This window comes from Columba livia, unplaced genomic scaffold, assembly GCF_036013475.1.
Source record: "Columba livia isolate bColLiv1 breed racing homer unplaced genomic scaffold, bColLiv1.pat.W.v2 Scaffold_95, whole genome shotgun sequence".
NCBI lineage: Eukaryota > Metazoa > Chordata > Aves > Columbiformes > Columbidae > Columba > Columba livia.
The window spans coordinates 326,770-338,986 of NW_027043818.1; the positions used below are offsets into that span (position 1 = coordinate 326,770).

Below are 12,217 nucleotides of genomic sequence, written 5' to 3' on the forward strand. Positions count from 1 at the left end.
CTCCCATGTGCTCCCTTGTCCTTTCTCTTCCCTGGTGCAGTTCTAGAGCGATGGTCCAAGGGCATCACCACGTACTTGTGCAGCCAGAAACGACACCCCTTTCCTCAGAGCAGGGCAGCACAGCTCTGTGGAGACCTTTACCCGCTCTTCCATCACGCAGTGGTAAATTGGCTGGGCTGCAAGGAGGAACAGGTGAGAAGTGCTGCTTGCCACAGCTGGGGCCACAGCGGGGGTGTCCATGTCAGTGGGTCCGTCTGTGCCCCTTGGGGTCAAGCAGAGGGAAGCGGGGAAGGGAAGGGGTCTGGGGGGAAAGCCCCCGAGCGGGGAGCCTGCTGGCACTGTGCCTGGGGCTGGGGCCTCCCTGGAGAGAAGCAGCCGAGTCCTGTGGCCTTTCTGCAGGAGGGGCTGGGCTACCAGCCTGGGGAAACGCTGGCTCTGCTCTGGAGTCCCTCTCCCATGGGGCAGAAGGGAAAGGGAACCCCTCCCAGTGGGAAGGGCAGACTGGTGTCCAGGGCGTGCTGAGCACCAGGCAGAGCTTCAGCCGCCCAAGCGGAGCCTCTCCCTTCCCTCCCCAGGATAATCGGGCGGTCCTGGGTGCGGTGGCTGCCATGGTTGGTGTCCTTGTCTGTGAGGAGCGGCACTGCCAGCGTGCCCGGGAGCAGCTCCTCCGGCTCCTGCGCCAGCACCAGCGGGTCCAGGACACCTCCCGGGTCACCGAGGTGAGGACTCGCGCAGGGCCCGGCGTGGCTGATCGGCGAGTCTGTGCCGGTGCCACACGGTGCTGGGGAGCTGTGGGGTGCCAGGGGAACTGGGAAGCTCTTAGAGAAGGAGCAGGGAGAGCAGAGGAGGCCTGAGGCTTCCTGGGCTCTTTGGGCAAGAAAAGAGCAATGGGGGACATGGGGGGAACCAAGAGTCCCTGGCGTTCATCTTCTTGGGAAGCAGGGCACTGGCACCTCCCTGAGGCCCTGTGCATGGGCAGAGCTTTGCCGTAACGTCCAGTGCCATCCAGTGAGGGACAAGGTCCAAGTGGGAAGTGCCAGGAGGAGACATTTCTTCCTGGAAAGGGCTGTGGGGCATTGGAACAGGCTTCCTAGGGCAGTGGTGGAGTCACCATCCCTGGAGGGGTTGAACAGATGGAGATGAGGTTCTCAGGGACATGGGGTAGTGCCAGGGATGGGGTAACATTGGACTCAGTGATCCTGAGGGTCTTTTCCAACCAAAATGATTCTATGATTCTACAAATTGGAGTTGTCAGCAGTGTCCCTGTGCAGAGGGCAGAGACCCTCTGGTGCTGCTCTGAGGGGGCAAACAAGGACCCCGGGTGGGAGGGTTTGGGGATGTCCCTGGGAGCTGACATCAGGGGCTCCCCTCATCCCAGCCCTGCTAGGCTTCTCCTTTCCCCAGGGCATTGCGGTGGCTTTAACCTCCTCTTCCTCCCCTCCCCATTCTCTTGTAGAACCTCGGCCACGTACTGCAGATGCTGGGGGGAGGTCAGACCCCAACCCCACGGGGCTCAGCTCTCGCCCCCCACACCGCTGGGCACCACCAGGTAAGGGGAGCCTGCGGGGCAGGGCAGGGTGTCCCTCCGCCAGGACCACCTGCAGACCAGCACGCCAGGGTGTGAGCCAGGTGCCACGGACGTGCCTTAAGGCTGCAGGAAGAGCAATGCTGGGATCCCAGGGAATGGCAGAAGATGTGCTGGGGAGGGTCAGTTGGACATGAGGAAAAGGTTCTTGACCCAGAGGTGCTGGACACTGGAAGAGGCTCCCCAAGGAGGTGTCACGGCTCCAACCTGACAGTGTTCAAGAAGAGACTGGACAACGTCCTCAGACCCACGGTGTGAACTGTGGGGTGTCCTGTGCAGGGACAGGAATTGGACTCAAGATCCTTGTGGGTTCCTTCCAACTCGGGACATTCTGTAGTTCTGTGCTTGGAAGGGGCTGGGGGGCAGCCTGGTTCCCACAGCGATTTCCCTCTCGGCCAAGCTGCAGGAAGAGCAAGGGAGGGGAGGAAGGCAGAGAGCACCAAATCTTTTCAGTCCCTCTCAAGGCCGATGCACATTTCTCTCAAACGACCCTTGTTCCCACAGGTCCCTGATGTGACTGAGGATCCTGGGCCAGCCCATAAGGCGAAGCCATCCCGCCCCATGACGCTGCAGGGTAAGGAGAGGGGACGGGGCGATGTCACTGTGCCGTGGTAGCTCTGTGCCTGTCCTCGGCAGCCAGGGGCAGCCGCCTGCTAATGCAGAATGCGATTTCTTCCCTGCAGCCCGAACCTGCCCCGCAGCTGTTCTGCGGTCCCAGCTGAGGCACGGGAGCGAGGCCCAGCGTGTGGCAACCCTGAGCCTGCTGGGAGAGCTGGCCCGCTCTGACGGTCAGTGCCAGGGCTGGGGACACACGGCAGGGGCTGGAGCTGCTGGGCTGAATGCTGGAATGGGCTGGAAGTGGTGCAGCTGCACCCGAGAGGAGCTGCAAAGAGCGGGTCCCCCAGCCGAGCTGACACCCTGTGATGATGCTCAAGCTGTCCCTAGCAGTTAGAAATGGGGGCACAGCAGGGACGATGCTCCAGGCTCAGTGACACGAGTGGATGGTTTGCAGAGGAGATGCTCCTACCAGTGCCATTTCTCTCATTCTCTGCGTTACCAGAGCTTTCGGTGCCTATAAAACAGCTATGCCTCTAGAAAGAGAGTCACTCTGTGCACACCCCTGCCTGCTGTGAATTCAGAGTCAGGCCCTGCTTCTCTGTCCCACCAGTGTATGTGAAGCTTGGAAGCTTCAAGGGATCCTTCTGCCATCAGGGCTCTGCCTCAGCACACCTCTCTGTGTCTCTTCCAGCTCCTGTAGCAAGGAAGAAGCTGCCCCAGGTGGTGGCAGCTGTGCAGCTGGTGTGCAACGACCCCAGCGCCCAGGTGAGCTGGTTTGGGAAGAGACAGTGCTGCCAGGGAGGGCAGAGAAACCCTTTCCCTCAGGACAGCCTGACCAGGCCATGGCAGCAGCAGAAGCTTCTGCCGTGCCCTCGTCACCTCCCCGTGAGCCACAAAGGCTTCCCCAAGCGCAGGCGGCTTCCCTGTGGTTTGGAACAGGGGTTGATAACCACGCTCTCCCCGGCAGGTGCGGAGGGCAGTTCTGGAGTTCATCTGGGAATTGCTCAGCTCCGGCTCCCAGAGCTGCTGGCCACGGGATGTGGTGGGGCACATCTTCAGCGAGTACAGCTGGAGCTCGGACAGACTGGTAAGGACAGGGCAGGACACCGGGGCTTCGGCTGGTGCCAGGGCCGTGCTGAGAGCTCCTGCAGGCGCCCTTGCCCATGGAGAGCTCCACGCGGCAGGGCCATTGGCGCCAGCTCGGCCATCGCAGCGGCCTCCACAGGGCTGTGCCATGGTGGTGGAGATGTCGGGATGACGTGGGTTTGCACCTGGACACGCCACCCAGGGCTGCCTGCACGCCCCTCGCGCTGAGCTGTGCCCACACACACCTCCAGCAAAGCTGCCTTGTGAAGGGAGGGACAGACTTGTGGGGACACGACACCATCTGTCCCGAAATGCTGATGGGCCATCAGCCCAGCTCAGCCCGTGCACACAGGTGGGCCTGGCTAGAGGAGCTTTCTGTGGTGTTTTCGTGCCCTGGCTCTCCAAAGCATGCCCTGCCCATCCCATAGCAGCCTGGGGCCCACATCCCTTCTGGCAAGGGGACAGGCTGTGTGGCAGCCCCTTGGGTGAGTGTTTCCAGCCGGGCACCCAGGAGATGAAGGCCAGGGATGGCCCAGCCTCCTGCTGGCTTGCCAAGGATCTTCCCTCTCTGGCTGGAGCATCTGGCTGGCTGGGAGATGTGTGTGTGCCACTCTCCTCCAGGGCTCCAGGAGGCTGTTTTGGGAGCAGGGCAAAGGAAAGGGCTTCTGGATTCTCCTTCGGGAGGTGGCTGCTCCCGGGATGCTGGCACAGCAGCGGTGGTGGGGCCGTGCCTGAGCCTGGTCGGTCGGGAGCTGAGAGGAACCGGGGTTTTGCCAACTCTGTCTTACAGGCGGCAGGAGGCCTTTTTGCCTGGGAGCCCCAGGAGGACAGAGCTCTTCAGTCCCTGTGCGTGGACATCCTGGGCTCGCTGGATGTCACTCGGAGAGGGATGTCCCAAGTTGCCCTCTGTCCTGCTGCTGTGGCCACTTCTTGCCTTCAGAGTGTTTTTAATTGCTCTTCCTCATGGCCTGAACCTCTCCCCTCACGTGTGCTGAAGCACACGAGGCTCAGGGAAATGCAGACCATCCTTTACATCTTGGAACTGAGTGGAAATGCTGATGTGCTGAATTGCCCGGTTCTTCTCTGCAGCTCCTGTGGCCCAGGCTGCTGCAGTACGTGGTGCCAGCCCAGTACAGCGGCGTGCTGATCCCGCTGTCCCGCGGCCTGCGAGCCCTGCTGGAGAGACGGGAGAGAGCGGGATGTGAGGAAGAGGAGGAGCCCGATGCTGTGGACTCCCAGGAGCAAGGTAGGAGCCCCAGGGAGTGCTGCTGGGTTTGGAAGGGGCTCAGGCCAGTCTGTGTCTCCCTGTGCCCCATGAACCCTGAGCAGGAGCCCAGGAAAAGCAAAGGGCAGAGTCAGGCTCTGGCTCCTGGGGAGCTGGGGGCTCCTTCCTGGCCGTGCTGGATCTGCCTTCACCCCATGCGGGGCAGCCTGGGGAGCACCCGGGCCAGCACTGTGGCCGTGCAGCTGCTCTCAGCCCTGTGTGGGCCACAGGAGGTACGAGGGTCAGGCCACGGCGGGGCCTCTTCATCTCACCAGCCTTTCCCCCTCCCCGCAGCCCGGCTGCCGGCTCCCCAGGCGCTGCTGGCTCAAACGCTGGTGAGTAGCGGGGCCCTGGGGAAAGAAAGAGCTTTTCTGGCAGCACTCCCAAGCCTGCCCGAGCCCCGCGGGGATCCCAGTCCTGTCTCGGGGCTGGCGGGGGTGGCTCTGGTGGCAGGGGTGACCCGTCTCTGCTGCCCTCGCCCAGGTGCTGGCGGCGGCTCCTCACACCAGCAGCGGCCGCGCAGTCGCTGCCTTGCAGCTGCTGCAGGCCCTGCAGGGCTGGATCTGCGGGGCCTTGGGGACAGCGTGGGCCACCGAGATCCCCCTCCTGCTGCAGCACCTGGCAGGTAAAGTGTGGGTGGGAGGAGAGGCTGGAGAGGAGGGAGGGGCAGCTTCCCAGCAGTCACACAGTGGGGATCAGCCATGGTCAGTGCGACCTTCCCCACCATGAATGCAGTGGCTCTGACAAACACCCCTGGGTTCCCTCCTGTGTCTGTGGCCTTGCAAGGGCTTTGGCACAGGCGCTTGTGGGCCCTTTCCAGCCTGATGGCCTGGGATTTCTGGGAGGTCTGACCGCAGAGGAGACCACCGGGCTCTTCTTTGGTGTGAGCTTGAGCAGCAGCAGAGCTTTTGCTTCCTCTTGCTTTCTAGGAAGAGCCGAGAGCTCCCTGGACTCTGCAGAGTGGGAGCAGCATGTGCTTAAGGTACAGCATGCTAGGGGTGTCACAAACGGACGGGGAGAAGAGGGAGCAGACAGAGTTGTGGAGAGCTGGTGAAAAGAGGGCTGGGCTTGGCAGGGGAGACACTGCCATTCCAGCAGCTCTCCCCAGCAGCATCCCAGGACACAGGGGTGTGGGAAGGGCCCTGGCCAAGGGCAGGGGGACACCCGCTTCCTCTCCTCTTCCCCCCAGTTCTTGTGAGCATCCCTGAAGCTCATTGAGGATGAGACCTGGAGCGTGGGCCTGAGCCAGCAGCTGAGCCGGCAGCTGGGCAGCTCTGCCCCCGGCTCCTGGCAGAAGGTTTGTCTCCTGCCCCACACCGGGACTCTGCCCACGCAGGCAGTTTTCACTGCTTCACCCCCAAACTGCGCTTCCCCCCGTGCTGCCCCGGCCTGGCACTGCGGGCAGTCCCGCCTGCTCCTGGGGGAGTCGGGTCAGTCTGGGGCCAGCCCTCTCCTGACAGGTCGGGCTGTGACCGCATCTCGGGCTCAGCCTCTTCTCGTTCAGCTTTTCCTCTACAAGGCTCTCGGGACAGCGCTGGCAGGTTGTCGGGACCTCAGCCACGTCCAAGGGCAGGTGCTGAGGTTCCTCCAGGACACAGACTCTGCGGAGCTCTCTGAGACCCAGGTGAGGTGATGCTCATGTCCTGAGCATCCTCTGCCTGTTGCTGGGGCAGAGGGAGAGCTGCTCCTGGCCCTGCTCCAGACCTCCCTGATGTGCCCATCGCTGCTGTTTCCCCCTTATTGCAGCGTCCTGCCTGGCCGTTGTCACTGGCCGTGGCTGAGTGCTCGGGCTGGAGCCCACTCCCCATTTCCCTGTGGTTGCAGGGGATGATTTCTGTGGTGTCCCATGCTGCTGAGACCCACTTCAACCTGGTCTTGGACACAGTGACCGCTTTTACCAGAGACAGGTTTTATGAGACTTCCACGGGCTGGAAGGTAAAGGATCCAGGGTTTCACTCTTTGGCTTTCCTTTTTTTGACCTTATTTCCACTTCTACACCTGCTGTAGCCAAACTGTGGCAGCTGTGTTTATATCAGCCCTCTTGTAAGAGCTGCCCAAGGCCTGTGTTTCAGAGGGGATGTCCCGGCATTGGGGCCCCTGAGCTGTGTTGGGAAGGACAGCGGTAAATCCGCCAGCAGTGTGTGCGATGCTGGCTGCTCCCTGCTCCCCATCCCGTGCCAGAGCCCCGGCTGCAGGACGGGAAGAGCTCCCGGCCCCGGAGCTCGCAGCTCGAGGAGCTGCCGGGAGGTGCCCAGGGAAGGAAGGAGCTGGTGAGGGTGCGGGGCAGGACCGGGGCTGACGTCTGGGGGCATCTCTGTTGTCACAGGCACAGCTGCCGCAGGGCACAGAGAGACCTCAGGCCACTCGTGCTGCTCTGATGTGCGTGTACAGCGGCATCGCTCTGCGTGCCCCCAGGGAGCAGCTGCTCGCCCGTGTGGATAGGGAGATCATGGGCACCATCCTGCAGCTCTCCAGAGTCACACAGAGGGTAGGAGCACGAGCCGTGCAGGGACAGGGACACCTGGGTGCCCTCATTCCAGCCCCTTGGGGCCGGGGTGTACCAAGATGGACAAACTCTTTCTAAAGATCCCTCAAGGAAGGGTTTGTCCTCAACATCCAGATGCAAACCCCTGTGTGTCCCCCTGCTGATACTCTTCTTCCACCTCTCAGCCCTGCAGAGAGTTCAAGGGGTGCTTTGCTCTCTTTGCCCTCAGGAGATGCAGCTCAAGCTCGCCCTGGTGCAGAGTGTCACTGAGGTCAGCTCTGCCATCCAGACTGTGGGTGATGCTGGCAGCTTTGAGCTGTCCTCGAAGCAGGAGGTGACACAGACCCTGCTGGTGAGTGCCTGCAGCAGGGACAGTCACACGGGGGAGCTTTGGGCTGCACTTTCCCCAGATGGGCGATGGTCTCTGGGCTTCACGCGAGCTCCTGGAGCTGTGTCCTGAGCTGGGGGACCCTGGGGTGCAGGGTGGCTGTGGAGCAAGGTCCCTCCCTCGGTGCCTTTGGGGACCCGTGGGGTGACGGGGCAGTGTCTGCCCAGGCCTGGCAGCAGAGCCGGTCCCGGGGGAGGCAGGAGGGCCGTCCCGTGTCCATGTCTACTGACAACTCTGCGCCTGTGTCTCTGTGACTTGCAGGACTGGATCAAGGAGGAGCCTGCGGACTCCCTGGTGTATGGAGTGTTTCAGGCCCTGGAGGAGTTGAGGTGAGGGCTGTTCCCGACTCTGGGGACTCCCCGTGTGCCCCATCCCAGCTGGCCAGGGCAGCCCCAGTGGTGTTGAGCTGCTGGGGCTGTGGAGTGGGAGGCTGCTCCCCACTTTGGGTGTCTCCTGAGCCCCAGGGGTTCCTTACCCTGGGGTGGGGGTTTGCTGCTGCCCGGGGGGAGGCAGGAGCTGCTGGAGCTGAGGGCAGCGCTTGCTGGCAGGGGCTGGGGCTGGTGGGTTTGGGGCCCTTGATTAGGAGGAACCCAGGCATGGTTTGAGCCACTCTGGAGAGGGCTGGTAAATCCCCTTTCTCTTTTCTCTTCCTTTTTCCCCTGGCCAGCAAGCTGAGGCCAGCGCTGAGCAGGGAGGAGAACCGCAGCCTGCTGGCAGTGTGCTGCCAGGCTGTCCTGTCCTCTCCTTGCCAGGAGGGGATGAAGAGGGGCAGGACGGTGCGGGCAGCTCTGAACATGCAGGTACCACGGGGCAGTGCCTGCCACCCCGGGTCAGGATCCCCTCGGTGTGCCCTGGCAGCCCCCGTGACGCAGAACCTCAGCTCTCCTCTCCTGCTTCCAGCTTCTGCACAGGAGAAATGTTGAAGATCTGGGCCACCTCATCGAGACTCTCCTGGCGGCAGAGGAGCCCTCGGCTGGCTTTGATGATGTGTTCCTTGTGAGTAGCCATGGGGAAAGCGTTGCAGGGGCAGGGAATCAAGGATTTAGCGGGTGGCAGTAGGTGGACACCCCTTTCCTACGGGAACGTAGGGCTGTGGCCCCTAGCCCTGAGGCCGTGTGTCCAGTCAGGGGCTGAGCTGGGGCACAGCAGCGCCGGCCACTGCGGCCTCAGGCCGGGCAGAGAAGTGGTCGCAGGCCGAGGAGAAGCCGAGAGCCGGCCATGGGCTGGGTGACAGCAGCCCGGGGAAGGCTGGAGCGGGGACACGCTGGCAGGGAAGCAGCACCTGGCCCAGGGCAGGGTTGGCTGGAGAGAGTGAGGCAGCGGAGGCTGCAGGGCCAGGGCGCTGTGGGGCTGGGGGCCGTGCCCGGAAGGGGCCAGAGAAGGACGGAGAGGAATCTCCAGGAGAGGAAGATCCCTGTTGTGAGAGAAATGCACCCTGCCCCAGGTCCTGCAGCACTGGCTGGGCTCCGACAGAGACTGGGAGCGGGAGAGAGCCCTGCGGATTTGTGCCCGTGTGCTGAGGGCTTGCAAGGAGCGAGCTGAGCTCACGGTGAGTAGGGACCCCCACACACCCTGGTGTCCCCCCGCACCGTTCCTGGCCCCGCAAGGCAGCCCTGCGCGGCTGGGTGCTGGGTCTGGGTTCCTGGGCAGCTCCTGCCGGCCCCTCTGCCCGGCTGCTGCTCAGGGAGCGGGACGGGCGACCAAGGCGAGCGGGTGCTGGGGCACCTGTGACCCTTGTCCTGCTGCTCTCCCTGCAGAGAGGACGCCCTTGCCGGCAGCTGGGCTCCCTGGTGGCACTGCTGGTCTCTCTGACCAGTGACTGCCTGGACTCGCCCCGCCACAGGGCATGGCTCTGCATCAGCTACCTGGACCAAATGCAAGGTGAGGAGAGCAGGCAGTTGTGTAATGAGTAAAATTGTCTTCTTTAAATAGTTTTGTGAAACCCTAAACCCCCTCAGCATTACTGCATTTAAAGAAATTGCAAACTAGACAAGAGCAGCCATCTGATAACCTTTTATTTTTAACAGTGTCAAGATATTCCGGCTGGGCACCGAGCAGCTCCACTGGCTCAGCGTAGCAGCCGTACCCACAGCATCGGTACCCACAGCATCGGTACCCGAACGCCTGGCGGAGCAGATACGAGTAGTAACAAGAGCAGCCGCTTCCAGTCAGTATCTCCAGCCTCATTTCTTACCATCTCTAATGAAGGCAGTGAAGAACGTCCATGCCCATTTCCAGGCCAGAGCCATGGCATGGAATTGCAGCCCTCTTCTGCTCCTGACAAGAACAAGGTGAATTGCATTTCAAAAAGTGGCTCTGCTTTCTTGTCAGCATCCTCAAGTCACTTATCCACACACAGGATCTCACACTTACGGGCACTACACAGAGCCCGACTGTCTCCTCCAGCCCGACACCAGTTTGTTCCAACCCATTGGTTCCAACCCATTGTGTTTGGTGTGTATTAAAACAGAAACGTTTGTGCTTGGAAAAGGTAACAGAAGGTCCGGCTTTCCTAACCGAGGACCATGAGAAGCACTGTGGAAACATTGGTTTTCTAAACCTGGATATCGAGGAAAACAAAATGACCAGTTATTGCAAGATGTTGATACGGAGGCTGCACTCCAAGGGAACTGCCCCAGTCTCTGAATGCTCCTGAATTCCGCAGCCCTGCGGCTGCACTGGTGTGAGCTCTGCTGGGAGCTGAGGTGTGTTTGGGAATCCCCCCGGCAGCAAGGAACAACAATACATTTGCTCTTTGTGTCGCACCTGTGGCCTCTGGTTGTTCTGCCGCCCGCCTGCGTCGGCTCACACAGCGTCAGCAACGGAGACATCCCAGCAGCAGCTTTGAAAGTCCCATTTCAGGTTACAGTGTGGTACAGATGTGCTGTCTGATCCTATGGTGTTAATATTTGATACGTTCTTGGTAAAATCTCTTTATCTTCTAAATGGAGTTTCAGATGTGGGAGGGGGAGGTTCCCCCTCACCTCTGTGTGTTACAGTGGGGACATCAGCCTGTGCTGGGGAACGTTCAGAACCAGAGTGGAGCTGTGGCTGAGCCCTCAGTCGCTCCTCATGGTGTGTTTTGTTCCCGTGGCAGCGGCGCTGAGATGCCGGGCGGTATTACCAGGCAGTATCACTGGGCAGTGTGGCCAGGCAGTGTCACTGGGTGGTGTTGCCGGGCGGTGGGGCCGAGCCCTCGGGAACAGTGCCCCCTCACCCGGGAAGCAGCCCCTGAGCCCCCAGTTGTCAGAATTGATGTAAATGGTATGGACATGACTCGCTTTCTAGGGGGGGAAATCGACACCCGTTCTCTTATCTTCTGAGAACATGGTCATGCCCAGGTATGTGCTTCATTCCAAAGATGCTTCGGTTCGGTTTTGTTGAGACAGCTTGGTTGGCGAGCTCAGCCTTATGGTTTGTGACCGTAGGAAAGGAAGGAAGGTGGAAGAAGGATATTCCTTTTGGTTTTGTTGTTCTGGCCATCCACTTGGGTTTCTGTCGGATCAGAGGAGAAGGTCCAACGCCAGCTCCAGGAGTCTGGGTACACGTGGGCAGTTGGCTGCAGGCCCTGGGGTTCAGGACAGCAGCAGTGCCTGGACCCGCACCCGCTGTCTCCCGCCCTTTGCGCTGAGCGGGAGTTTGTGCCGCTGGCGTTTCCAGGGCTGTGTCTGGGGCTGGAGCCCGTGCGGTTCAGAACCAGGCGGCCGGGGCGATGCCGCTGGGAAGTGAGGAACCGCCAAACTGCAGCTGACCCTGAAGAGCTGTGGCCTAGTGGAGCTGGGCTCTGGGTTGGAGGGGTTTTAATGCACGTGTATTGAATTCCAGAGGAAAACTTCATCTAGTCGGTTAATTGAAACAGCTTTAGTGGCGTATGTTACGTGCTAACACACAAAGCAGCGTTGCGGTCTCTGAAACATGCATAGAAGGACGTATATTTAAGACAATTCTAGACGTAAACAAGCATTATGGTTCTTATTGGGATCTTTTGGCATCTAAACTCTTAAATGGGGAAAACATCTGTGAAGCTCCTGCTAGAACAGCTGCAGAGTGGTGAAGAATGAATGTGGGACAAATCACGTTTGGATGCTTCACTCCTGCCACTTTCAGTCAATAAAGGAGCCAAATAACATGCTTGTGATTTATAAACATTATTTTAATGTTCATGGCTTTTACATGTTACACATCCCAGGGTCTCAACTGCTGCAGTTCATATAACGTACGGTGAACAGGGAGGCGCTGAGTGTCCCAAAGCACGCCTCAAATCTGTAGGATACTCTTACCTGGAAACCTCATTGGACATTTACTCTTTGGTTTCTGAGTGTGTTCAACTAGGTAGTAGTTTATTTTTAATGCATCGTATTAAATTTATTTTAAACCACTTTTTTCTAATCTGTAAAATATGCAATGTGACTCAATATGTTTGAATTGAAATGATTTGTCAGGTGACACGTAGTGGAAATAATCTTTATTATGACAGTGATGTTTATCTCAAGTATTTTGCCAAGAAAAGTGAATTTCTCAGATTAAATGGGTAGAAGTCAGCCAATACCTTTTTCAAAGAATGTGAGTTTGTCTCCACCTCTGTGACTAGTTGGAAGTATTTGAGTGTACATAATGTATACATTAAAAACAATTAAAGGCATTGCTGATGTTATACTTGTTGTGTGTGGATATTTTTTCCTGTTGCTTCATAGTGGTCCAGGCAAACTCAACAAAACACACCAGCAGAGTGTGAGTCAGTGCACCTGAAGCTGGATCATGTAGCCTTGATCTTTATCACAAGAGACGTGTGATTCAATCAAACTCAACGAATATTGCTGAACTGATATATGTCCACCTGTAAAATAATCA

At 59.4% G+C, this 12,217-nt stretch overlaps 1 protein-coding gene and 1 long non-coding RNA gene across 2 annotated transcripts; both read left to right on the forward strand.

The window, feature by feature from the left end:
• The first annotated feature begins 2,267 nt into the window (after positions 1–2,267).
• On the forward strand, positions 2,268–3,211 carry LOC135578174 (uncharacterized). The gene is made up of 3 exons (XR_010469512.1): positions 2,268–2,373; positions 2,835–2,908; positions 3,111–3,211. It is a non-coding gene; the product is annotated as an uncharacterized LOC135578174 (long non-coding RNA).
• Positions 3,212–5,511: 2,300 nt separating this feature from the next.
• LOC135578177 (maestro heat-like repeat-containing protein family member 2B) lies at positions 5,512–8,425 on the forward strand. Its single transcript, XM_065048535.1, has 7 exons — positions 5,512–6,117; positions 6,318–6,428; positions 6,820–6,981; positions 7,208–7,330; positions 7,628–7,695; positions 8,034–8,166; positions 8,267–8,425. Exons 2-7 carry the CDS (start codon positions 6,321–6,323, stop codon positions 8,423–8,425), a joined length of 753 nt encoding a protein of 250 aa, XP_064904607.1. The 5' UTR covers positions 5,512–6,117; positions 6,318–6,320.
• Positions 8,426–12,217: the final 3,792 nt, after the last annotated feature.

Coding starts and splice junctions, on each gene's coding strand:
- LOC135578177 (XM_065048535.1), top strand. CDS start 6,321: ATGATTTCTGTGGTGTCCCATGCTGCTGAGACCCACTTCAACCTGGTC. Junction 7,696..8,033: donor CAGGCCCTGGAGGAGTTGAG/GTGAGGGCTGTT, acceptor TCCCCTGGCCAG/CAAGCTGAGGCCAGCGCTGA. Junction 8,167..8,266: donor GGGCAGCTCTGAACATGCAG/GTACCACGGGGC, acceptor TCCTGCTTCCAG/CTTCTGCACAGGAGAAATGT.